The following is a 25238-nucleotide window of genomic DNA, read 5'->3' on the forward strand; positions in this document are numbered from 1 at the left end:
ATCATGTATGCCCCACGGTCCAGAGACAGGTTTACTGCTCCATCCTTTATGCAGAGGGAACATTTCAGCCGCTTCCAGCCAACCTATCCATACATGCAGCATGAGATTGACCTCCCTCCTACTATCTCCCTCTCCGATGGTGAAGAGCCGCCACCATACCAAGGGCCATGCACTCTGCAGCTTCGGGACCCAGAACAACAGATGGAACTCAACAGAGAATCTGTGAGGGCACCACCCAACAGAACTATATTTGACAGTGACTTGATAGACATTTCAATGTACAGTGGGGGCCCGTGCCCACCAAGCAGCAATTCGGGCATAAGTGCAACCAATTATAGCAGTAATGGAAGGATGGAAGGACCACCCCCGACTTACAGTGAGGTCATGGGGCATTACCCAGGTTCCTCTTTTTTCCATCACCAGCAAAGCAATGCACCTCCTTCGTCACATAGGGGGAGCAGACTTCAGTTTCAACAGAACAATTCGGAGAGCACAATAGTCCCAATTAAAGGCAAAGACAGGAAACCAGGAAACCTTGTCTAGTTTCCTTTTCCATATGCACTTGAAGAGAGATGGAAGAATCAAGCAGGAGCATTATAGAAGTTTATATGCCCCTGTGCACAATATTGTTTTAAGTTTCATGTGATGCGGTTTCGTAAAACCAAACGTGCAAAGCTGTTGTTTCTGATTCCTTTCAGGGGAATTGCATGAAAAGTGGTTTGAAACAACCACAACCTTCCATTCAGTTTGGCCATGAACAGTGTTCTAATTTTCTTTTCTATTTTGGGGTGGGTGGGGGATATATTATTATTATTTTAAATAAACTATTTGAATTTATTTAATTATAAGAGGTAACTTAGCACAGAAATATGGCTTACACAGCCAGTTTTATATTGAGTGAATGGCTAAAAGAAGAGGTCAAGAAAGGGTTACTAGTTAAATGGGGGCAAAATGGGCCAGTTTGCTATCCTTACCCCGCCCTCCCAGAAGTGTGAATTTTTTATCTGACTCAGCATTTCTGTTTTGTGTGCCAAGGTATAAAGTTAGGGAAAATCTAGATGAATACGAGGAGTTAATTTGTGTTGTGATACAAGTGTATTAAATTTGCACTATATGAGAACTGTTTTACATGAAGTTCTTCTATATGTTGTCTTTTCACCTGTGGAATAATGATTAGCCCCTAGGAACCCTCTTCAGAAATTTGTCTAGGCTTCTGTTGATTAATCATTGAAAGGGGAATTGGATTTAATCAGTTCTTTTACCATTTTCCATAAATAAATAAACAGCAAAAGACATCTTAACATGTTACCTTTTGCAATAATTTTTGCATTCAAATAGGACATTGGCAAGTTGTCTTAGAAATTTATGAGTGGAAGAAAGCAAATGTGAAATTGCAGGCGTTTCCTTTAGGTGGTTTTTGCTATAAGCCATTTGTTTAACTAGAAGCAGATAAAAATGCCAGATGCATTTACCTTTTTGTGTGTGATTATTACTAAATCTTATTGCTTGTCCCCCCCCTCTTAAAAAAATGCAGTTTCCTTGTTACCTAAAGCTTCTGCAGATTTTTATCTTCACTTGAGCCCATAATCAGTTGCATAGCCTGACATCCTACAATAAATGATTTAAACATACATTATGAGTTTTTGCTGTTAAATTGCACTTTTGTTGTGATTTTCCTATTATCTTTTGTGTGCTAGATCAGACCTCTGTAGGCCCTTTCCTTAGTAGCTACCATTTCTTCAGCTAGTTTGACAATGCTAAAGTGGTTGTTTGCCGAGCTTGCACCATTAGAATGCTACGGGGAATTGTTTGGGAATCTGAGTTAATCAGTTTTGTAATTGGTTAATCATGTCTTCATGCATTGATCTGAACTGGTTTATGTCGAGTGTGCAAACAGTTGTGTAAACTTGTTATTAGGATCATGCTGTGTCACGTTTTTGAATATAACTTTAGAACTGTAACATATATATTATTACAATTTTTTTTTTAAAAAAATGCAGCCTAAGGAATCCCAGTGAATTTGTATTTCATTCTGTGATTGATTACCTGTGTTGCAAATGAAATTGGAAGGTATTCCAAAGGGGACTGGTTGTGAACACAAAGCACACACAAAGCACAAACAGGCACTTCAAATGCAGTTAACAAATGAACCTTAAAAGAAAGCGTCTTAAATTTTGATATTCCTGAGAGTTATAGCTGCATGGCGAAGATTTCCCTTGGAAGTCTCCCTTTTCTATAGTCATTAAGGGCACCATTTTGCAAACCCGAACAGCTGACAGGTGTACCAACTATTGTAATGACCTGGGCTGTAGTCCTTGCTCAGCTTGCTGAAGTTTGGGTTTCTGTTGAACTTCACAAACTAAAGGAACGTAAGATTGAAACCTGATTGCCGAACGGAGTCTCTGACCTATGCAGAGTTTTTATGCCAAATCAGCATGTGTGGTATATCTTGCTCTAGATGTTTTCTCTGTAAATATGCTTTCATTAATCTAAGGTGGCTTGTGAACTTGATGACAAGCTTGAGGGACAGTCTAGATAATAATCTAAAACCACAGAACCTTTTTGTGAGCTGACCACAGCCCACTTCCTCGTAGTCCTAAAGTAGCCATGATTTAAAAGCTCTTTTTCTCATCTAAGTAAGCGGGGCTGACTTGCATACCTCTGTCTGTCACGTGGTAACTAAATATCTCGTGATAGCTTAGTTGTGTGAACAGCCACTACAAGTCGGCTATCTTGGAGTTCTTGCTTTTTGTGAATGCTGTTCCTTTCAAGGGAGATAAGCTTATAAGGTGATTTAGTAGTATCCATTTAATAATATCCACTGGACTCGGTTCAGTGAGACTAAATGACCAGCTGTTCTTCAGCTCCTGCCTAATGTGATTTCCAAGTGAGACGTTTCTGAACTTAATTATTACAGAATTGAATGGTTAGAGATGGGGCATACCTTTATAATTTGGATTTAAAGTTTACACGTGTGTGTTTGCATCTATAGAACGTTTCTCCTGTTGTATGATCTGATAATTTATTCAAACCTCTAAGGTCTTTGCATTTCAGCAGTCGTTAATTGAAAGTCAGCTGACAAACTGGAACTTATTGGATCAACCGATGGGCAAGTAGGTGTTGGCAGTAGACCACCTGGACTCCAAATTTGCTCCCTGCTTTGCCAAGAATGTGTTCCATAAAAGGTAATGCTGTTGGATTTGGTTTAGTGTTAAGTTTAAGCACTGATCTGCAGAGGGTTAGGATTATTTCTAGGTGGCTGCCACAAGTTCCTGAGCTCTCCGATTTCCTGTGTTTATTCAAAGGTTTTATTATTTCAGAAAGCTCTACATCGTTCATGCATTTGGCGTGAGGGCTTAAAGATATATGCATATTCATGAGCAGATGCTTACCCTTGAGATGGCCCATCTTTATGTCTCTAAGCAGTATCAAGGCTGAAACATCTTTCTCCTTTACACTTACATAATCTCCAACCACATTAAGCTGGGACTGGGACAATCTCTATTTGGCTGGCTGTTGGGTTCTTTCTATCTTTTCCCTTTGCTGCATCTGTGAGTATTGAGACATTTCTCTTTTGTTGCTGTCCTTTTTCGCACCTGCAAGGGCATTCCTGACATAATGAATTTGATCCCGGGTTCATTAATGAGAACAAAGTTTGCTTAGCATCCTGGATAAGAATTACTGGTGTGCTTGTTGTTGTTGTTTAGTTGTTTAGTCGTCTCCGACTAGTGCATAAATTCTAATGTGCTGCTTTGTGCATCCTTTGTACTTGCTTCAGGGCAAGACTACATGTGGCCTGGATTCCTTTTTTTGGCAGATATTCTTGAATGAGGTGGGAATGGATGTCAAGGGGTGGATAGCTATGTTTAAAATGCAAGATAATTTCTTCAATCAAAACAAATCCTGACTTGGTGCGGGATGACTTTAAAAAATCCTTTCTAAATTGAAAATTATCAACTCTATATCTGAAAACAAGTGCCCTTCCAAGCAGGCCCATGTAGTTTTTTTTTTTGGGGGGGGGGAAATACATTTGCCCCAGGCCTCTGAGGGCAACGCTGGTTGGGGGGGGGGGGTCTCACTAGCGGCCTGCTAGACCTATACTGTTTGTGAGTTTATACATTCTAACAAGAATCCCACCCCCGGCCTCAGACAAGCGCTACAGAGGCCTGCTCCCAAGTCTCTGCAAATAATCGCAAAAGCTGGTCAGGATTATTTTGATATCTGAGGTAGTCCCTCTCCTTAACATTCAAAGCACACCAAGTTTGTTGCCCTTTCATTTCATCCAAAATCAGCTGCTTGAAGTGGCTGTCTCTGTTTAGGGGTAGGGCTGCTCCTCCCCAAAGGCTAGCAATATGAAACATGCAAAGTGTGTTTAGGCCACAAAACGAATGTCCTAAACCTTTCCATGTTTAGCATCATTCAAAAGGGAGCACCTTCTCTTTATAGAGATACACACAATGCTCAAACCAACCTATGACAGAAGGGACGTGTGAAAACTGGCTGCTCCATTTTTTGTAGACTATATGCAAGAGGGGATTTAAACCCAACTTTGAGGATTATCCCTTGTCATCTTTCTGTTACAGTGTGTGGCAGTCCCCCGAACATCAGATGTTATACAGGAGAATAATGCAAAAAAATAGCTTCATTTTTCACCTGTCAAGCTTCTTTCAACTAGGGCTTGAGACCATGTACAATCAAGGAACACTTAAAACTGCTTTTAGTTTGGTACAAGTTAAACTATTTTGCAGCAGTCTTCTAGGTGTTGATTGGTTTTGAAAATCAATTGTATCCAAATCTAGTTCTTTCAGAATTTGCAGTGTTATCTTCCCTTTTTCCTGTAGAGAGAGTATTAACAGTATTAGTATTAACAGACTTTATTCAACACTTTTGTGAAAGGCCTGCATATATGGGATCACTATTTAAAATGTTATAAACGCCTCTTCCTAGGAAGGAAATGATAAAAGGTTTATGTGGCAATTCCTGTTGAGAACTAGAATTCTAGCGCAGAACTAGCTCACAAGTTCTCCACTTGTGAAAATGGTGAACTGGGGGGCTTAAGATGGTATGATAATTTAGCCTAAAATTGAGAAGTTGTTTTAGGGCTCTTTCAATTGTGCAGTTTAAAAGTGAAAGTTAAGTGTTATAAGAGAGTACCAATGGGAGCTACTTATTTCATTGCACTGCATGTACATTTTCAGGGCTTCATTCCTACTTGTTCTGTGTTGGGCATGAAATTAAGTAACATCTGTTATGTCTTCCAACTCCTTTACACAAAATACTGCTTGGATATGTTTGTGAAATAGGGGCATTCCTTGTAGAATGAGTTCTTTGTATGTAGAACATTTAAAGATGCATCTAGATTTGTGGGTTTGGAGTGATACTGACATATGCAAATCACACAGGAGCTTTACCAGTCTTCAAATTTATTCTTGCTAATCAAAATGGCATCTTTGAGTATCAGCTCAGTGGACACATTCCAGAACAGTGACTTGTAATGTGCAACACACAGATACTGTTTCTGATTGGTGCCACTTGTTTTGGCATGATAATGCTAAATCAACGGGCGGGCAGTGTCATCAGGATGCAGTAAGTCTTCAGTCCACTGAAGCTGCACCATAGCATGACTGCTAGAAACTGCCCCTGCAGTTTTATATGTTCGAGAGATATCATACTATTCAGTTAACTGCATGCTCCTTGGCCAAGAAAAAACCCAGATCACTTTTCTAATTTGGAGAAAAAGTGTTGTGAAGCAATGCTACCTTTGGTTTATAGGCCTGGAGGTGGTAGTGGTGAGGGAACCCTTTGAAAACATTAGAACTCTTAACTCAGTAAAAAAAAAAAGTCTCTAAAATGATGTGCAATGCACAAAATTGTTCAACGTGTTATCTTGACATAACTTCCAGAGGGCATTGTAGTGAAGCCAATGAAACTTCTATATATCATTTCGATATATTTGCTTTCGTAGACACATTGAATGTCTTGTCTATTCAGATTTTAGGAAATTATTCAGTACTATTCCAGAGATTTGGTATGGACTTTTTGAATGGTATAAATCAACTAATTAAGCCTTTTTGCCCTTAGAGCTACAAATTTGAGAGGAGCTGGTTAAAAGTTAGAAGTGTTTGTCACGAGAATGCAACAAGTATTTGGTCAGGTGATTACTTCTAGTTATTTCTTCTTTTTATATGTTTATGTATTTCTTGCTGGGATGCGAGTGGAGTTGTGGTCTAAACTACGGAGTCTCTTGGGCTTCCTGGTTGGTAGGTCAGTGGTTTGAATCCGCTCGATGGTGGTGAGCTCCCATTGCTCTGTCCCAGCTCCTGCCAACCTGGCAGTTTGAAAGCACGCCAGAGCAATTAGATAAATAGGCACTGCTGCTGCGGGCAGGTAAATGCCGTTTCCTTGCACTCTGGTTTCTGTCACGGTGTTCTGTTGCGCCAGAAGCGATTTAGTCATGCTGGCCACATGACCCTGAAAGGTGTCCGTGGACAAACGCCAGCTCCCTCGGCCTGAAAGCAAGAAGAACGCCACACCCCATAGTCGCCTTTGACTGGCGTCCCTTACCTTTTTATATTTCTTACTACCCCACACCCCACCCAGGCGTATGTGTGAGAACTTGCATTCCATCAAAGATCTCTCTTCTTTGGCAAGTGTCCTGCCCAGGACTACTTTTGGATTGATGCAAGTAGGAAAGCATCCTTTTGAACCTATGGAAGCAGAATCAGCAACACCACACAAGCACTACCTTGTATGGGTTTAGTTTGGTCAATGCTTGCTTTTTAATTTTGATCATTACCTTCCTAAAGAAAAATGAGCAAAGGTTTTTCTTTTTTAAAAAATCTGTTCTTTGCCTTTATTTCACTGTTTGCTTGTCAACGAATGTTACTAAAAATCCTATTAAATCCATGATTTTCTTTCTCAAAAGTCCTCCTCCCCCTACCTGTATGTGCACCTTTGTGTATGTTTCTGCCTAGATTTGGCTAGGAAGAATGCAAAATTTCCTCCCATTCATCTCTTCTTCTTGTACTCTGGTATGATCCTTGGGGGAAGTCTGTGGCTGCCAGGTAGTTTCTACTAGTAGTAGTGCTTAGAATTGGATTTGAAAATCTATATGGCTAAGGCCATCAAGCAAGGCTTATTTTTTCTTGTTTTGTAGAACTCCATGGGAGAATTACCCTCCTAAATTAACTAATTAATAGTTCTTGTTCCAAGTCTTCCTAGAGACAGGGCTCATTCATATACATTTTCCTTGATGGATAGGCTTTGGGGACTATGTCCTTAAGTGCTCCTTAAAAATAAAGAGGCCCCTATATGGAGACTGATGCTTGCAATTTGGATGACCCCAATGGCTTAAGACAAGCGAGTTTTGTGTGACAAGGTATAAGAAGACAATGACATTCTTCAGTTATGTTGACAAAGGAACCACCAATCTTTTGCCAAAATAAGAATTATTATTTTTTACACTGAATTGTACCCTCCATCCCTGGCACCTGAGTGCATACTCTTAAAAGCACTCTGAAGGTAATTGGATTATCCAATTATTGACTTGTAGTGGCCAAACTAGCCATTTCACTTATGAATGTCTTTCCGTAATAGACAGGCTTACTCACTACTTTATTTGAATATATTCCTGCTGAAGTCAGTGGTGTGTATGCTAAATTGCCTTTTGAATGCCAATTTTAAAGGTGGCTTTGCTTTTTTAGGTGATTCATTTGCCTGGTTTATTCCCCCCCCCCTGATAATATTACAGTGATGACAACCACCAGTGTCAAATGTTAGAATTACAAATATATTGGTGAAAGCTCTCATACTGTCTTTTATTGCTACTTTCTGTTCTGAAGAACAAATTGAGTGCTGAGACTAGTTGGAACTGAACATGTCTTAAACAAGACCAAACACAAATATTTTCCCCAACTTGCATGAACTTTGGTGGTTTGGAATCCAATACACTGAATGATAGTTTATTATCTAACTCCCTTTTAATGCTAGAAAGCTGTCCATTGGGCTAGGGGAAAATCTTTTATTCCAGTCCCACCAAACGTGTGTGTTGACAGTGATGGCTGTTGAGTTGTCCATTTGTATTTGTGGAAGTCTGTTCCATTGAAACGGGCATGGGTTTAATTTCACGTAATTCTGTGTAGGATCAGGCTATTTATTGCAGCATTGCTGCTGCTTCTGCTTTAAGTAGAGTTGGTATGTCAGGTTCTTTGTTTGGATACAACATGGTATGTGCTAGGATCTCATTTTCATTTCCCTCCCCACCCCATCTCTTTGCCCTTCAAATAAATAAATATTTTGTCAGTGTTTGTCCCATACGTTACGAAAGGGATATGACTTAAATGTATACATGTGTGTATAAAATATATCATTTGGAGGTGTGCACGATTATAGTTCATAAGCAACTAAGGTGCCTCAAGTTCAGGAACAACCCCCTTGCACTCTCTAGGCTCGAAACCTCAAAGGCCATTGAATTCAGTAGAAAGATTCCCAGTGACTTGAATGATCCTTTGAATCGAGCCTATTCTCCCAGCTTTGTTGTGCCTCACTGAAAATGGTGCTTTTCTTGGTCATCTGTCTCTTCAATTTTGATTTTTAAGGGTGCTGTATATAACATTATATTATGCACATATCCTACCCAATGGGTAGAAAAACAAAATGAAACGAAACCCATTGTTAATATTGTAACATAATGTATAGAAGATAACTGTTTAAACACAAAAAGGCATTGAACTTGTGAATGCCTACTTGTGTGCTTCGTCCTTTTTGTAAGAATTTGCAAAAGAATGCATACAAAAGACGGGAAGTCCCATGTATTTTTATTTTCTTATGAAATATCAAAGTACTATAACGGAAAACAAAGTTTGAACAAACCACTTTTGATTATTAGCCTGTTGATGATAACCGGTTGCTTGATACATCTCTGCTGTAAGGAGTCACTTGTGAGTGTTGTTTGCGTGTGTCATTTTAAATGCATAAATACTTAACGTTGTAGCTAGCCGCTGATTTTTCCTTGCTGCTTTACTTATTATGAGATTAGACCATTGGCTTCTTTTCGTTATTTATGACTCTTATCAACCTAGAGATGGGCTGAATCCTAAGAACACCTATATTTGAAACGCCAACATTTTAAAATAAGATTTGATTAAAGTAGGAACTTAATTCCAAACCACCCTTCAAAATGTAAGATGGACTAGCATTTTTGTTTCACAGGAGCAGGATTTATTTTTTAAATGCCATTTTAAATTTGGTGTGTGGTCCAGGCAGTGATCTTAAGGGGTCAAATTGGTGTTCCCTGCACATCTTTCCTTTGCAGTAGTAATGTGCTGGTCACTGTGATACCAGACTTGGTATCCAATCCTTATAATCCAAGTGATACAAGGAATAACATACTGCTGCTACCCTCCCACAAAAGTATCAGAATTTTGCAGGTTTTCCACTCCACAAACTTTCATGCACTTTTCATTTTAGTGAACACAAGCACTGCCATCTTGATGTGTCTTCCCAACTTGTCCATCGTGTGTGTGTGTGAGTGAGACAAGATTTTAAAAGGTTCTGGTTGTCCATTGCAGGCTGAACTTGGGAATGCTTGATGTTATGGTGACTTTTGAAGGATGCAAGCTACTTTTCTTGCAAGACCACCTCTTTTTCTGGCCAATGGATTTTTTGTTTCTTTTCTTATGAAAGGGTCTATTGCAATTTTTCCCCCTTTTGCGACTTTGTTTTTAATTTGGATAATGAGACAGGTCTTAGACCCTTGATGAGAACAAGGAAAATATTGTTTGGTGTGGCAGGTGCTGTGCTCAGCAAGGTTGCCTTGGCAGTACAAGTTCACCATCTGTCTGCACTGTATCCAGCTTCTGGAGCTTAGGCTTATTAGGCAAAGCAAATACCTCAGAAAAAACTAAGGCAGGTTTTTAGTGTTGAAGACAGCAGAATCTTGTAATTATTATTCTTTTTTAAAAAGGAACTTTTCAATATCCTTGTTGGTTCAGGTTCAGAATGACCTTGTTAATCAAGAGTGTGAAATTAGTTCCTCTGACTAACAAGTCTGTTTTCCTCATCTTGAGTGACATGGTGATGATGCGGATGCCTTTCAGGTTAAAACTATCCTAGAACTATCCTAGTCGGTCTCTTCTAGCCCACTCCCAGCAAAGCTGGACCACAAATTGATAAATTGATGCTGACCACACCTTTGTTGACTTAACCTATGGGAATGAAGAGAAGTCCCCCTGGTGGCTGTGTTCTCAGGAGACATTGTGGCTTTCAAAGGCTGTGCTTAAAAAGTTTTTTGTTTGTTTGGGTGCCCTTGTCAGCAATCATTATCTAGGTCATTGCCAGAGGGACTGATCCTAATCTGAGGAGCAATCTGCATTGTCTTTCACAGAGGAGGTCAACAAGGCCAAATGAGTTCAGAAATGTGTTCTTTGCTAAGCTCTTACTAGCACATCCTTACTTCTGTACCAGGCCTGCAATTTTGCTTGTTGATATCCTCCTAGGAAACATATACTTCTATCCTGTACCAGGATACTATCTGCTATCCCCGTCCTCAAGTACTATGGTGTTTGTGGCGCTTTCATATTTTTGCCATCTGTTCTGTTCTTCCACCTCCACACCCACACTAGATATTTTTAAGTAGCCTCCCAAAAACTTGTGTGCACGGTTTAAATATTGTTTGTTCATTTGGTTGGGAGATGGAGTGCTAACCTTTAAAACTTTGGTTGTGCTGACCATTTCCTTGCTCGCTCTGCGTTATTGTGATGTTCTCCAGAGTAGATGAAACCTTGCATGTTAGTGAACTGTGTGCAGGGTGGTATCTAGCATGCAGGTTGAAAATTGCAATAACAAAATGTTTTATACCCATTGGACCAAAAAAACAAACAAACCCTCCAAAACCCTTCTCTTTAAAAAGAACCAATCTGCTTTGAATCTGCAGTGAGGAAAGAGATGATAAAAACCTGTCAAGTAGACCTGGAGCTCCGTTCAGACTTTCCCACTTCCTAGATATATATAATTTTAAATCAAACTTTACCCCCCACCCCCACTCCAAAACAACCTGCATACAACCAAACACTTCCCCTCTGGAACAAGAGTTCAAAGGCATGTTGTTAAGACTGCAAAAATTAAAACAGACTTTATCAGAGTAACCATTTTCTTCACGTGCAGTACTAAAGCAATTTACACATTACCAGAGAACGTGGTCTTCAAGTAGCTTGTCAAATAGCAAATAATGTTTCTATGGTTTGCACACTAACTTGGCTATTAGATACTGAATTTACCGCTGCATTCATGCCTGCTTTCAGTACATTTTATTATTGTTTTAGTGTTAATATTCCAGCCTATAATCTGTGTTACACAATAAGGTGCATATGATTTGTTGCTTTCCAAACTGGGTCACATGTCCTGCTCTTATGTCTGCCTCGGTTGTTTGTGTGTGTGCATTTTCTTTCAAGTTATTCCAAAAATACAAATAAAAAACAGCACTATCTACAATATTTAGTCTTTCATTTAAACTTTTTTTAAGGTATCTGGTGGGGAAATATAAATGTGGTTTTTATTCAAACCTCTTGGTAGTGGTTCATGTGAAACTACAAGGAATCTTAACTTGCTTTAAGCTTCTGTTGTTCCCTTTAACCTCAATTTCCTGCTTAATTTCTAATGTAACTTCCAGTTATATGCAGAAAAAGATTTCAGCAGTTGTGTACCTGCCTTCTTTTAACTGAGCAAATGGTGATGTTCTAGTTTTTAGACCTAAGGTCTGTTATTGCAATACTTTTAAAGGAAAATGTTGCTCTAAGTGCTGTTGTTAGTTTTAAATACAGATTTTATGCTTGTTCTTAAGGAGCTGTGGTCAAACCACAGAACAAAGCTATTAAAAATCAAGATGTTAATTGGTCTCTTGTTCAGTTTTTTCTTTTCTCAGATGATGCTCTAAATGAGGGGGTGGAGGTGGGAAGCCTAACAGTTACAGATGCTTGAACATAACCTGGAAATGCAACATACATTTAAAACCCATGGCACCCCCCAAAGAATCCTGGGAAGTTTCGTTAAGTGTGCTGAGATCTGTGTAGCTCTATGAGAGGAAAACTTCAGGTCTCAGGATTCTTTGGGGAAAGTCCTAGGTGTAAATGTGTTTTGGATGCAGTGTGAATTTGCTTCCTGCTATAGCTCATATTGAGTTCATGTATGTTGGGGGGAGGAGCCTGTGAAAACTGTCAAACAGTAGCAAAAACTACAACAAAATGGGTTAATATCAGGGCATGCCCAGATAGGCTGATTGGAAAAAACATAGAGTAGCACTAAGAAGAGTGTTTCCTCAGGCAATAACCTGCTTGTTCCAACAGCATAATCTCCCTCCCCTCCCACACTGTGTGGTGTTTTGGGGCCTCTCTCCAACCTCCACAGCAGATCGGTGGGGTGTGTGTGTGTGTCTAACTGTGCTAGTTCTGCTGGTTTCTGCTAGTGTGACAATTTAGTCGTATATGACTCGATTGGCTTTAAACTTAACTTTTTTTATTTGCTATAAAAATTAAATAAATCCAAACCTATTTTTACTGAACCCTCTGGGTGTATCTTCCAACAACACTTTTTGAGAGATTTGATTTCTTCCCCCTGTCCCCCAAAGCTTCATTTTATAGATTCCACTAAAGAAAAGCTAAGTTTGTTTTTTTTAACCCTGGTCCCAAATCCCCAATGCACCAGTCAAATGTACACAACTTCATTTCTGAGACTGCTTTGATCTTTCCCCTAATCTGCTTTTGATTGTAATTGTATTTGTTTGAAAATATGGCTCCCATTTGATTGTGCCTCCTGAAATCATTGCCTGTCAACCAGCTATAGACAGGGTCACTCTCATCTCCATAGGTGGTTTCCTGCTGGAAGTTGAATCCAATATTTGTCTATTATGTGATAGAATGTTCAGGTTCACTTTCAGCCTCCCAAACGTATTGATGCTCATTAAATACAATCATTTTTTAATAATAATAATCCTTTTTCTAGCTAATGCTCTCTTTCTGAGACTTTGCTGCTTAGACAAAAAATTAATTAGGCTTTTTCATGATCACATTTTTTTGATCTGCTGTGCTTTGAGTTCTAATTAAAATGTGCAGTTAAAAAGAAACCCTGCTTCCGGTATCATCTCCTGAAATGACCTCATTTACACTCCCTCAAGAGGCCAGGACATGTTTTTATTTTGTTTGATGCTCTTGCTGCTTTATAAATCCAAAGAGTATGGTTATTAGTTTAAGTTAGCCCAATTGGTCTTCGCCAGCAATGGGGATACAGTGGTACCTCGGTTGTTTACAAACTATTCAATTTACGAACTCCGCAAAACCGGAAGTAGTGTCCTGGTTTGTGAACTTTTCCTTGGTCTAAGAATGGAAGCTGAATGGTGGAAGGGCACCGGCGGCGGGAGGCCTCATTAGGGAAAGCAGGCCTTGGTTTAGGTTTAAGAATGGACTTCCAAAACTGATTAAGTTTGTAAACCAAGGTACCACTGTATAGTGCATCTGAAGAAGAAGAAGAGTTTGGACTTGATATCCCGCTTTATCACTACCCAAAGGAGTCTCAAAGCGGCTAACCATATCCTTTTCCCTTCCTCCCCCACAACAAACACTGTGAGGTGAGTGGGGCTGAGAGACTTACAATAAGTATGACTAGCCCAAGGTCACCCAGCAGCTGCATGTGGAGGAGCAGAGACACGAACCCGGTTCCCCAGATTACGAGTCTACCGCTCTTAACCACTACACCACACTGGCTTTATTATTAACTCATCTGTATTATATTCCAGAGTATACAATCTTACATACCTAAATCTTTCTATAACTTCAGCATAGACTTTTTACTTAATACATTTATATCCCATCCTTTCCTCCAAGGAACTCAAGGTGGCATACATGGCATCCTCACTCTCCCATTTTATCCTCAAAACTCTGTGATGGAGCTTGGGCTAAGCGACAGACAGACCCCAGTGAGCTTCATGGCTGATTTTTGTCTCCCAACACACTAACCAGTATCCCACACTGGCTCTTTGAACCTCTCCCACTTTCAGATGGGAAGAGGGAAGGGGATATTTCCAGCACAGTTTAATCCACAGATTGGCACAATGTTTTCTATATGACATTGAACTCATCTTCATAGCATGTTATACAAAAATGCAGCTTATTACCAGAGGGAGAGAGTATATTTGGCAGGGGAGTGGATTGAGCTGAGCTACACTCAGTACCTCTAAGAAACCCTCATACCTCAAAATCAACCTTACTCTGCGGGTCCACATATCAGGGTAATTTCCTCTGAAATATACCAACCCTGCAAACAACAGCAGCAGCCCACAGTCTAATGGAAAGCAAATCTAGTCTTATGCTAGGCTGCTTTAAAAGCTCTCCGCAAACCTAAATAGGATATCTGACGTGGTGACATAAGAAAAGTCATGTTCTGAGCTGTTGTCAGTTGCAAAGGAGCAGAGGAAGCCTCATAATACATCAGGGTGTTCCCAGATGCTTTTCAGGGCCCTTGTGCAAAGGAATAGAAGAGGAATGATGAATAGAGGTATAATTACTTGTCAGGGGTGAATCACCTTCCCCAGCTCAGTTTTCCATTGGGCTTGTTAAATAAGCTGTTTTGGGAATAAAGAGAATAGCAATACTGAAGTAGATGGACCAATGGTTTTAATTCTGCATAAGGTAGGTTCTTGCATTATTGTCTTTAGAGATGTCAACACTACAGGACAAGGAGCAAATGTAGGAAAGCAGTGCAACCTGATTTATCCAAGAGAACGCAAATTGGCATTTTTTTGTGGGCCTCTAATTCAAATTGTGTGGCATTAGTGCTTAGAAAGAAAAACCCAACAGCTCTGCTGATCTGTGTTAACAGCGGCACATTATTTCTTTCTCTCTGAGATTCTGAAGCTTCTAGGCAAACAGCCAGGACACAGCAATATCTTAGTGACAGAAACCATATCTTTCCCCCTCCCTGCAACAAGCCTAAGCATCACCCCGGAGCTCAAGAAGCCCCCTTGAGAGCCAGGTCCTGCTCACTCCTGATTAATTTAACTTTTACCGATATTACGGAGATTGACAGTTGAGTAAGTGGAAAATCCCAATTTAATGTAGTGTTGAGTGTGCTGCAGATCGCAGACACAAGCTCAGACAGCTTGACCTACATTTAACCCTACACAGCAGGAATCTCTTAGCAAGGAAAAAAGAGAAAAAGAAACCAGTTTTATTCTTCTCACTGCGGAAAAGATTCTTTCTCCCACCCTGCTGTGTGTGTGTGTGTGTGTACACCCTTCCCCTATCCATTCATGGTAAATGTGACATTCCCAGGATTGAAATGCTTCACAGACTGAGGATCAGGGCACACTGCGCCACTGCTCAGCATGGATAACAATGTGATTCCAAAAGTCTTAAGGAATAAAGTCATCCTCAAAGTGTCCAAGGGAATGGTCATTCTGTTGTTCTCTTTATTTGAGAACCAGAAAATAAGTCCAGCAGAATAAGTGTCTCTCATAGGATTCCCAACCTAATTAAATCAAAGTACTCAGATTTAAGGCTATTTAATTGTCACTGAAGTAGCTAGGACCAATCGACACTTCAGTTAAGGCAGGGGATTTGGATTTAATGTGATTTGAGCTCATTGGCATGAATGGGATTACATAATTTTTAAAATCAAGCCCTTTAGTTGCCAACTGGGTTGCCAACTGGGATATGTGCTCTTTTTAAAGTCAAAATCTTACTGCAGTCCATTTACCAATTGGAAAATAAACCTCACTTATTGTGGCAGCTTTAATGCTCTGGCTGATGCACATTGTAGGAGCAGCAGCAACAAGGCTTCAAATCTGCTAAGTCCTCAAAAGCATGATGCACTTGAGCATGGTGTTCTACTTGCACCTTCTTTTCTACACCCCTTACTGCATTGTCATGGGATACCCACTTCTAGATGTTAGTGCTTTCCTTAAGATACAGTCTATGGAGCAGGTCTCATTGCTGGCGTCTACAAGTTCCTATGCTTGAGGCTAGCAATTAAGGTCAGGCTGATTTATTTTTATTTATTCATGTTTGAGATTTATAGCCCACACATGGCTCCAAAATGTGCCCTTATGGCAGCAAACATGGCATTACAACAATCAATAAACCAGCCAGTTAAACACATCAATAAAACCAGAAACCATACAACAACCATAGCAGTCTAATTGTTAGAAGAACACCACAAACTAAAAAACCACCACGATCTATCGCAAGACAATGATCAATATCCAAGTGCACACCCATACAAAAGGTTCATTTGTTCACAAATTTTCTGAAAGTCAGTACTGTATGGAATGAAATGCTCTGGGGAGAGAATTTCTAAATGTGGATGACATGGCAAAAAATTATCCAGCCTCCTTGCTAGCTAAACTAATATCAGATAGCACTAGCACAAGCATCCCCAACCTGCGGCCCTCCAGATGTTTTGGCCTACAACTCCCATAATTCCTAGCTAACAGGACCAGTCAGGGATTATGGGAATTGTAGTCCAAAACATCTGGAGGGCCAAAGTTTGGGGATGCCTGCACTAGCACCTAGACTAAAGCATCAACCCATTACCAGATTACAAAGGAGCGCAAGGTATTCAAAGGATCTTCCAACAAACACCTAACAGGATACATAACATATATGGAAGAGCCCGCTGGCTCGAGCCATCTAGTCCAGCATCCTGTTCTCACTGTGGCCAACCAGATGCCTGTGGGGAATCTACAAGTAATATCAGAGCACAAAAGCACTCTCCCTTCCCATGCTTTCCAGCAACTGGCTTTCAGCATGACTGCCTCGAGCACAGCCAACATGGCTAGTAGCCGCCACCACCTCTAGCAACCTCAGTGTTGTCTAGTCCGACTATTAGTGGCTCTCCAGGAGACGATGTTTCAGCTCTACCCATAGAAGCCTGGGACTGAACCTGCAACCTTCAGCATGTAAAGCTGATGCTCTAGGGCCCTTTCCGTGCAGGGAAGGGGCATCTGTAACTAGGGATGTCATGAAGCTGTTCCTCCATGGAAACTCAAGATGTTCCATGTGAAAAGATGTTCATACGTCTGAGAATTTATGGACTGCATAAGAGAGGTTGGGGATGGGATGTTGTCCCAATGGTGACCGGAGTTATCAACAACACTAGTCAATTCCAAATTTACTAAGTCAAATTAATGTACTCCATCAATTTCCACTTTAAGTTGTGATGGGTTAAAAATGGTAAATACTTGTAAATTTATTCTTTAAAATGGAAATGTAGTTGATAAACACCATTAAAATCTATTCTAGTATCTGTACAATGTCTTCTGGTCCACCACTGATATTTGCCCTTCTATCCTTTTGAATGTATAATGGATTTGTTATTCTTTCTCATCTATATCCTCTACTCTGCAGACCTTAATATATGAAAGCAGGAATTGCTAATGTGGGCACCCACCAGTTAATGTTGGCAATTGATATAACCAAGACATCACCTTAAAAGACACACCCACACAACTAAATCAATGTTAACCCTAGCTATAGTCAATCCTACAGTCATTAGAGAATGGTTATCAGTAATGAAAAGCTGTTGACTTCTCCTTTTGTGTACCTTGCATAATAATAATAATAATTAAAAAAAATTATTATTTATACCCCTCCCATCTGGCTGGGTTTCCCCAGCCACTCTGGGCGGCTTCCAACTGAATATTAAAAAGAATACAGCATCAGACATTAAAAACTTCCCTAAACAAGGCTGCCTTCAGTTGTCTTTTAAAAGTAAAATAGTTGCTTATTGCCTTGTGCATTACTTACATTGTGGTGGACAAGTTCTCCATTATCTATTATTCTAGTCACATTTGCGTGTCCAAATACATCCCCTTAATAAAAATCTACCACTATACTGTATGTTTTCTTTTTTCAAAAAGCTGACAATTCCCTTTAAAAACAGCAAACCAAGTTTATATTAATGCACAGAGTCGCCTGTGATTGTCTGATTAATTAATCAGGCTAGGAAACAAACTCAATGTTACAGGCTTGCTTGCAGGCTTATACAATCAAGATGTGTTCTTTCTACTTACAGAATTGTCCTCATCAGACTAGCCACATAATTGCTAGAGGTAATTAAGATTCTGTAATTATTATTATGGGTGACAGTAAACTATTTATGCAGAAGGATAGAGCTTGATTTTTATTAAGCAAACCCCCCGAAGGGATCACACATAACCAGAAGAGCAGAACATTAAACAAACCTGACAGAAAAGTCATAGAAAGGAGGAAAAACACATAGGCTATGCCAATATGAAATCAGGTTACCTGGGAGTCTGTTGCATGCAGATTCTGTGCACACATTATCTAGCATCTTGTTTCAGCGAGACAAGCAGCAAGTTCATGAGATGTAGCTTCCAAGCTAAAATAAAATCAGATGCCAAGTAAGCATGGCTGTTGAATTCCCAGGTACTCTAGGGACACAGGGAGTGACCTGGACAAGCTGTGATGGATGAATAAATTATTGACTTTGTGGGCCTTGTTCAGGTTCCAGTTCTAAGCAGATGTTGTACAGTATTGCAAAGCACAGAAGCTTCGATTTTAAACCCAAACTAGCCTGTATTTATGAAAATGCTAATTCACACACGAGGTGCAGTAATAGAAAGTTGACTGGATCTCCATCAGGCTGAAACAACATGAGAGATGCAACCCTTGATCATATAAAAATGGCAGAGGAAGCATTTATGCAATTGCTATCATGTGATGTTTAAGCCTCAGACCAGTATACTTATGGAAACTTGCCCACAGAGAGATCTTTACATCTGACCATTTCCAAAGTCTGAAACCACCTAAGTAAAATCCTCCTGTTACAAAGCTTATTTGTTCATAACAATTATGTCAGAAACGTGACATCCTAGTAGTGCTGAAATACCAAAATGTCTCATGCTGTTTTAATACTGATTCTAAAAATGGTGACAAAAACTTTTGTGCATCTAAAAAGTAACTTATTTATAGTATTTTGTTTAAGAAATTAAAGGAACAAGACTAGGCTCTAAGAAAAGATGGCTGAAGGACTGTTGGATCCTGCACGTGTCCTACTCTGTGCATGCAGAAAGTCTGCTACCACCTTAGGATTGCTCAGCCCCTACCATCTTAGGATTGCTCTGCTGATTGAACTTGTATTGATCACTTTGGTATATGCCAGGGAACACTTCCATTATATTTGTACAAAACAAGTCTTGATAATGCTCTCTTCAGTTGAATCACTGCTGGCACTAACAGCTGAGAAATTTATTTCACTAAAGATGCCTTCACATTATGTTTTATGCAGAATGTTTTGATTCAGCTAAGAAGATAACATAGCACAGTCTGATCCATACTTTTCTGGAGAAATTTGTTGGAATTAGTACCAGTTATTTGGAGGGAAATATTATGGATTTGTGCTTAACTGAAATATTAAAACAGAAGAATGAATGAATTAAACCAAATGAATGAATTAAACCAAAGAATGAATGAAAAGCCATGGTGTCTGGTGCTCCTGCTATAAAGCAAGTTCTCTTCCCCCCCCATATTGAATTATGTAATTCATATAGAATACATGAGGCCACAAGGTGTTTGCAGAGCAAATGGCTTGGGTCCAGTGGAGCTTTCTCCATTTGTCTGTTTTCTCTTTAGGATGGGAGTCGCAAAGATAATTACGGTGGTAAAGAAAACAGTTCAGAGGAAAATTTGTAACAGCAAACTAGTTATTAGGGACCAAGTGGAGAATGGTTGCGCTGCAATTTAATATTACAACCATTTCACAAGCAAAAGTTTGTTTTTCATTAGCACTTAGGGAAAATTAGAATAACATCTCTGCAAACTCCAAGCAAAAGTTTCAGCACAATTATTCCCACAGTAAGGATACAAAAGTTATGGGGAAAAAAATCATTTAAAAGATAATTGCTTTTCAGAAACACACACTACACACAACTTATATCTCTATCACAGCACAATGTTTAAAGCATTGGAGGATGGTAAAAGGGAGTTATAACTTACAGATCCTCTCAGTGACACAAGAAGAACCCACAGACAAGTAATGATGTGCCATGAGTACTTTAATAATGGTACTTTGCAAAATTTATTCCAGCAAGATCCATCTACAGTGGATATAAGAAAAAGGCAAACTTGTCAAGGAATAAATAGGGTAGTGGATGAAACAGAACATTTCACCAAATATTGTGGCTTTGCCATCTTCTTCCTTCAGTGTGGCTGGCGCAGAGAGCCAGGGAAAGTCACACTGAAATGAATGATCAAGCACAGCAGCAGCAGCATGCAGATACTGCTTCCATTTATACCAGCATGACATCCCACCCCAATACTATTTTTAAGCCCTAGGTGTTATCACTACAACAAAACACAAATTTTATTTCAAGAAAGAGGATGGAATTGTTTCATTTTAAATAGACTTGACATTAAACCAGAATATATTCTTTTGAACTTGCCTTAAAAGTACAGAGACAAGCAAGGGAAAGTTGTTCAGAAATAGATTCCTAGGCTGCAGTCCTCTATTTCCCCCTGTACCATTTTATGTGTATTATATATGCAAAGGTAAAAGTGGCCAACTCTGTACTAGGGTGAAAGCTAACATCCATGCAATTGACATCCGACAGCATAACTCTCCAACATGCTCTTTGTGGAAAAATAAAAAAAATATTGCGCTTAAGGGTCAAGGCCATGGTGGTACTTCACTTCCAGCCATGGCTCTTATTTTTGACTACGCTGTCCTTGCACGTTGTGATGACCTCATGACCTCAGTGCTGCTTTCTGAAGTATGCTGTTCTAAGTATCAACCTTTGGGGCTTTCCTCTAGCAAGATCCGCACATCTATCCAGGAAAAAGCAAGCCAATACATACCAGGGTACAAGTCCGGGTAAACCATATCCCATTAATAAGCAGGTGCCCACTTTGAATTCACTTACATTAGGGCTGCTTATTTTAGGGCTCATTTTTGACCCAAATATGGGGGCACAACCATGGTCACACTTCCCCGCGCCTCCTGATGCTGGCCATGTGCCTTGCTTTCATGTTGCTTTTATTTTCAGCTTTATGACATATGCTAAGAAACTGAGTGAAAATGGCTGCTGATTCAAATCTCTGCAACAGGGGAGGTCCCAGTTTGACACCTGCAGTTAAAGCAATTTAAAATTGGCGTGGCAAATGTTCATGCTATGTTGACCTCCACCTTTTTGAATATTTTATCCATAGCTATTTTCTCCCACAATCCTTTCACTCAATTAAAAGATACAAGAAAGACAAAGGGCCAACTGCCAATGTCTTCTCTCTTGTGCATCCTGTCCCATTCACAAAGCATGCTTATAAGAGCATTACACCTGGTGGTGGACACAACTACCTATTTTATCACATATTTTTCTTCCTGATATACATAGAAAATCCTCCTTGCCAGCTGCCAGAATGACAAAGGCAATTCATCTTCCATGTGATGAGAGAAAGGAGAAAAATTCATGTCAGGGGTATTTTGGATAGCTCAGTTGAACTAATACAGTAATGCCAGGATGAACATGCAGTGTTGAGTGGTGCTCATCCTGTACAATTGGGACCAAAGGAAGCATATCACCTTGGAAGAAAAAAGGCATGGTGAGCACTTGGAAGATGGATTCAACAAACTCATTCTGGGACACACACACAAGTGGCAGTAAGTTCAGCCTCACCATCGAAAACTGACCATGTAAAGAGGGGAGCAATTTATATCATTGTTCAAATACTGTCTTTGAACTCTTATACACGGTGAGTCCTTTAAAAAAGGCCCCATGGAACATGGGTACTCTATCCACGGGACCTCTTTTAAAGGACTCACCCTGTAATAGTGTAACTCTCAAAAGTCTTAATTGCTCTGCACAAGAGGGTTTTTGTTGGTAAGTGCTTCCCTCTTATACTTGAAAGCATTAAAGAAAACAATTCCCTAAATCAGTAGCATGAAAAAGTAGTCAGAGCACATTTTGGCAATGGACTTTGCAGATGCCTCCTTGACTGCCATCAATCTCGCAGCATCTTAAGTCTACAGATGCTTTCTGGTAACTTGACAGAAATAAAAGAAGCAAGTCTAGAAATAGACAGACAAATACATATCCTCCTCCATATAGCTTAAAGGTAACCAGATTGGAAAATACGTTTGCTGTTTTGGGTGCAATCCTATCACTGACTCCTTTTGCCACCAGTCACAGCACAAGCAGTGGTATACATACACAAGGAGGTTGAAAGGGTGTACCATGAGTTTCTGGATCTCCCACTCCAATGCAGTACTCCTTTATATTTCAGCTTATAAGCGCTTAAAAAAAACAAAACAAAACCACAGGAGAACTGAAATGCCATGTTATGCTTCAGATAGAACAGGTATCTTTGGATGGCATTCAATGAAGATTTACTCAGAGATGACCCACTTAAACCAATGAACATGGCTAAGCCAGGGCCATTAATTTCAATGGGTCTACTCTGAGTAAAAATTGACTACCACCCACAGAAAATGACAACAACATGGGAATCATAGAAATCACACCTGTAATTTTTAGATTACTCCATAGTACTAAACAGTATAGTAATGCTGAAGTTTTGTGGAAATTTTCTAGGATTCTTCAATGTAAAAGGCAGCAGCATCTATCAGTCTTTACTCTATACATAACGATGAAAATGTAAATGACTATTCAGAGGTAGGTTTATCTTCTTCATTTTAAAAACTTTTAATGATGGCATGACATTTTTAGTCTAATCCAATTGTGCATTTTAAATATACAATTAAGTTTAGTATCATTTTACAGTCGCTCTCTCACACCATTCAGTAAACTGTTTATAATAAGAATATAGAAGTAATATATTTTTATAATTACCTGATCTTTTAAGAATATTATGATTAAATGATTTACAAATATTGACACCATCTCCAAAATACGTTTGTGTACATGACCCAAACATTCTCATACATTGTTTCCAAGACACTTAACAGTGACAAAGAGGTCAGCTCAAATCAGATGTGTAGCTAAATTTGTTCTTTCTCCACAAAGATCCAGACAAGACTGTTGGTCATAATTAGGCAGACCACAGAACTCCACTTTGGGACCTAGCTATGGTCCCAAATCCTAACACTTGAAAATATTGCAATAATTTTCTAAAGTTGGGTGTGAGCCTTAGAGATGTTATTATTTTAGTTTTCATATCACTGGCACTTTCTAATCAGCCCAAAACACCTAAAAGAAGCAGAAACAAAAAGCAGCAAGTGTATACATTCCACATTTGCTGAAGAGTTACGAATGCTTTGGTTTTGCTGCCAATTTTCCTATTCTTTCTTTTTTATAAATGAAACCTTATCCTTTGTTTCTTGTATCTTTTCTGTTATCCTATCTTTTGTTTCTTCCATCTTCCCAGTCAGCCTCTCTTTTGTTTCTTCCATTTTGCCACTAATCATGTCTCTGGTTTCCTCCATTTTCCCCGATAGTCGCTCTTTCGTTTCTTCCATTCGATCCTGAATGTAGTCCTTGACTAGAGGTGGTGTAGACATGTAGCCTTGCTTACGAAGGTACTTTACAGTGATAGATGTCCCTCCTAAAGTCACTGTGTATCTGGCCGGAGTTGCAATCTTGTCAATAAGAGGGAGGGAAATACACATACAGGTATAACTTCAACGGCAAATTCCTCTTACCAGGCAAAATTCCTGACAGGTCTATCATTGTTAGCTGCAGCAGCAGCACAAAAACTACTTGTATCTCTTAAGCTGAAGCATCATCCTTACCCTGGCAGGAAAACTCTCCCTGCCATCCCAGTTCCCTACTTTCTGAAAAGATATGTGCAAGTTTTCCCAAGCTTCAGTATACCTTCCAGTGGCTAAATGAACACGAGGTATGGGACAGTCTTTTTATATCTTCCCTGCCTGCCTGACAGGAGCTGACAAATACTGCAGCAGCAGCAGTGAGGATGCTGCTGAACTAGCAATGGTTGCCAGCAACAATATAGTTAGATCATGCCCCCTCCAGACCCTTATACCTGATCCTTTAGAAGTGAAGCACTAGGAAATAGGATTAGTGTGCAAGTCACAACAAGCTTTGCATGATAAGGCAGCAGCTATTCAATATCAAAAAAACTGACAATTAGGCTGAAGTATTTTTAGGATAACATGAGCATATGAAGGCTAAACAGTGGTCAGGATACCTTTTCATTCCTTATTGAAACAATGCTGCATTACTCTGTTATGGTAGGTATTTTAAGGAGAGGGCAATAAATCAGACATATCTTGTGGGCTTATTAACCTTCTGCCACATCCTCTAGACGTTACTAACAGAAATTGCTTAGGGATTGATCAGTCTATTTCTGTCTCACGTCAATTTTGCATGTGCTCATTGAGAAGTCCTGTTTCAGCATACATTTGCAACTTTAAAAACCTGCATGAAAATCCATATTTAAATACTTATTCTGATCAAAAATATACATTTAAACATGCTTTTATTTCAGTGTGCTTATTTCCTAAACCTATTTTATCCTAAAATATGCATTTAAATATATTTTCTCAGCTGAGAATCATATCACAATATTTAGAGACATGTAAAATCCAAAGGCAGTATGTGGACCGAGAACTCCCAGAAGTGCAAGCTGGATTTCAAAGGGGCAGAGGAACCAGAGACCAAATAGCAAACATGCGCTGGATTATGGAGAAAGCTAGAGAGTTCCAGAAAAACATCTACTTCTGCTTCATTGACTATGCAAAAGCCTTTGACTGTGTCGACCACAGCAAACTATGGCAAGTTCTTAAAGAAATGGGAGTGCCTGATCACCTCATCTGTCTCCTGAGAAATCTTTATGTGGGACAAGAAGCTACAGTTAAGAACTGGATATGGAACAACTGATTGATCTCCAGAATATTGTTGCTTGTGGACCTTAAGGTCCTCCGCGGGGCATACCAGGAGAGGCGGTCCTGTAGGTACGAGGGTCCCAAGCCGCTGGATGAAGTCTCCAGTATTATATACTTGAGATGATGGACAATAAATAACTGATAATATCCAGAAGATATGTCACAAAGGTTATAAGCTTATTAAGTTCTGTCTGCATTACTGTGCTTTTCTTAAAGTTTCTGAAGGATGGCAGTTGCACAGCCCTGCTTAAGAAAAATTCTTGCTTTGAAATTAGCTATGCTACAGTGTGGCAATGCAATACAGTCATACCTTGAAAGTTGAATAGAATCCGTTCCGGAAGTCCGGTCGACTTCCAAAACGCGGTTTCTGATTGGCT

At 39.6% G+C, this 25238-nt stretch overlaps 2 protein-coding genes across 6 annotated transcripts in view; one reads left to right on the forward strand and one right to left on the reverse strand.

Annotated features, from left to right (window-relative positions):
- The window catches only part of LDLRAD4 (low density lipoprotein receptor class A domain containing 4), a 278078-nt gene extending 266535 nt beyond the window's left edge, over nt 1-11543 (forward strand). For all 4 annotated transcript variants that reach the window (XM_035124991.2, XM_035124995.2, XM_035124992.2 and 1 more), the window contains one exon: nt 1-11543. In XM_035124991.2, coding sequence (XP_034980882.1) covers nt 1-543 — 543 coding nt within the window. In that variant the 3' untranslated portion in view covers nt 544-11543.
- The window catches only part of FAM210A (family with sequence similarity 210 member A), a 35032-nt gene continuing 10217 nt past the window's right edge, over nt 424-25238 (reverse strand). Inside the window, exons 5-6 of one of the 2 annotated variants that reach the window (XR_009558034.1) lie at nt 20004-23595; nt 424-18387 (exon numbers count right to left, since the gene is read on the reverse strand). Coding sequence is in view for 1 of the 2 variants with exons in the window: in XM_035124886.2 (XP_034980777.1) it covers nt 23296-23595 (300 nt within the window). In the remaining variant the exon portion in view is untranslated. Of the gene's footprint in view, nt 23596-25238 lie in introns of both variants that reach the window. The other variant, XM_035124886.2, reaches the window with a different exon arrangement.

The sequence above is a fragment of the Zootoca vivipara genome, chromosome 8, assembly GCF_963506605.1.
Source record: "Zootoca vivipara chromosome 8, rZooViv1.1, whole genome shotgun sequence".
In the NCBI taxonomy this organism is placed as follows: domain Eukaryota; kingdom Metazoa; phylum Chordata; class Lepidosauria; order Squamata; family Lacertidae; genus Zootoca; species Zootoca vivipara.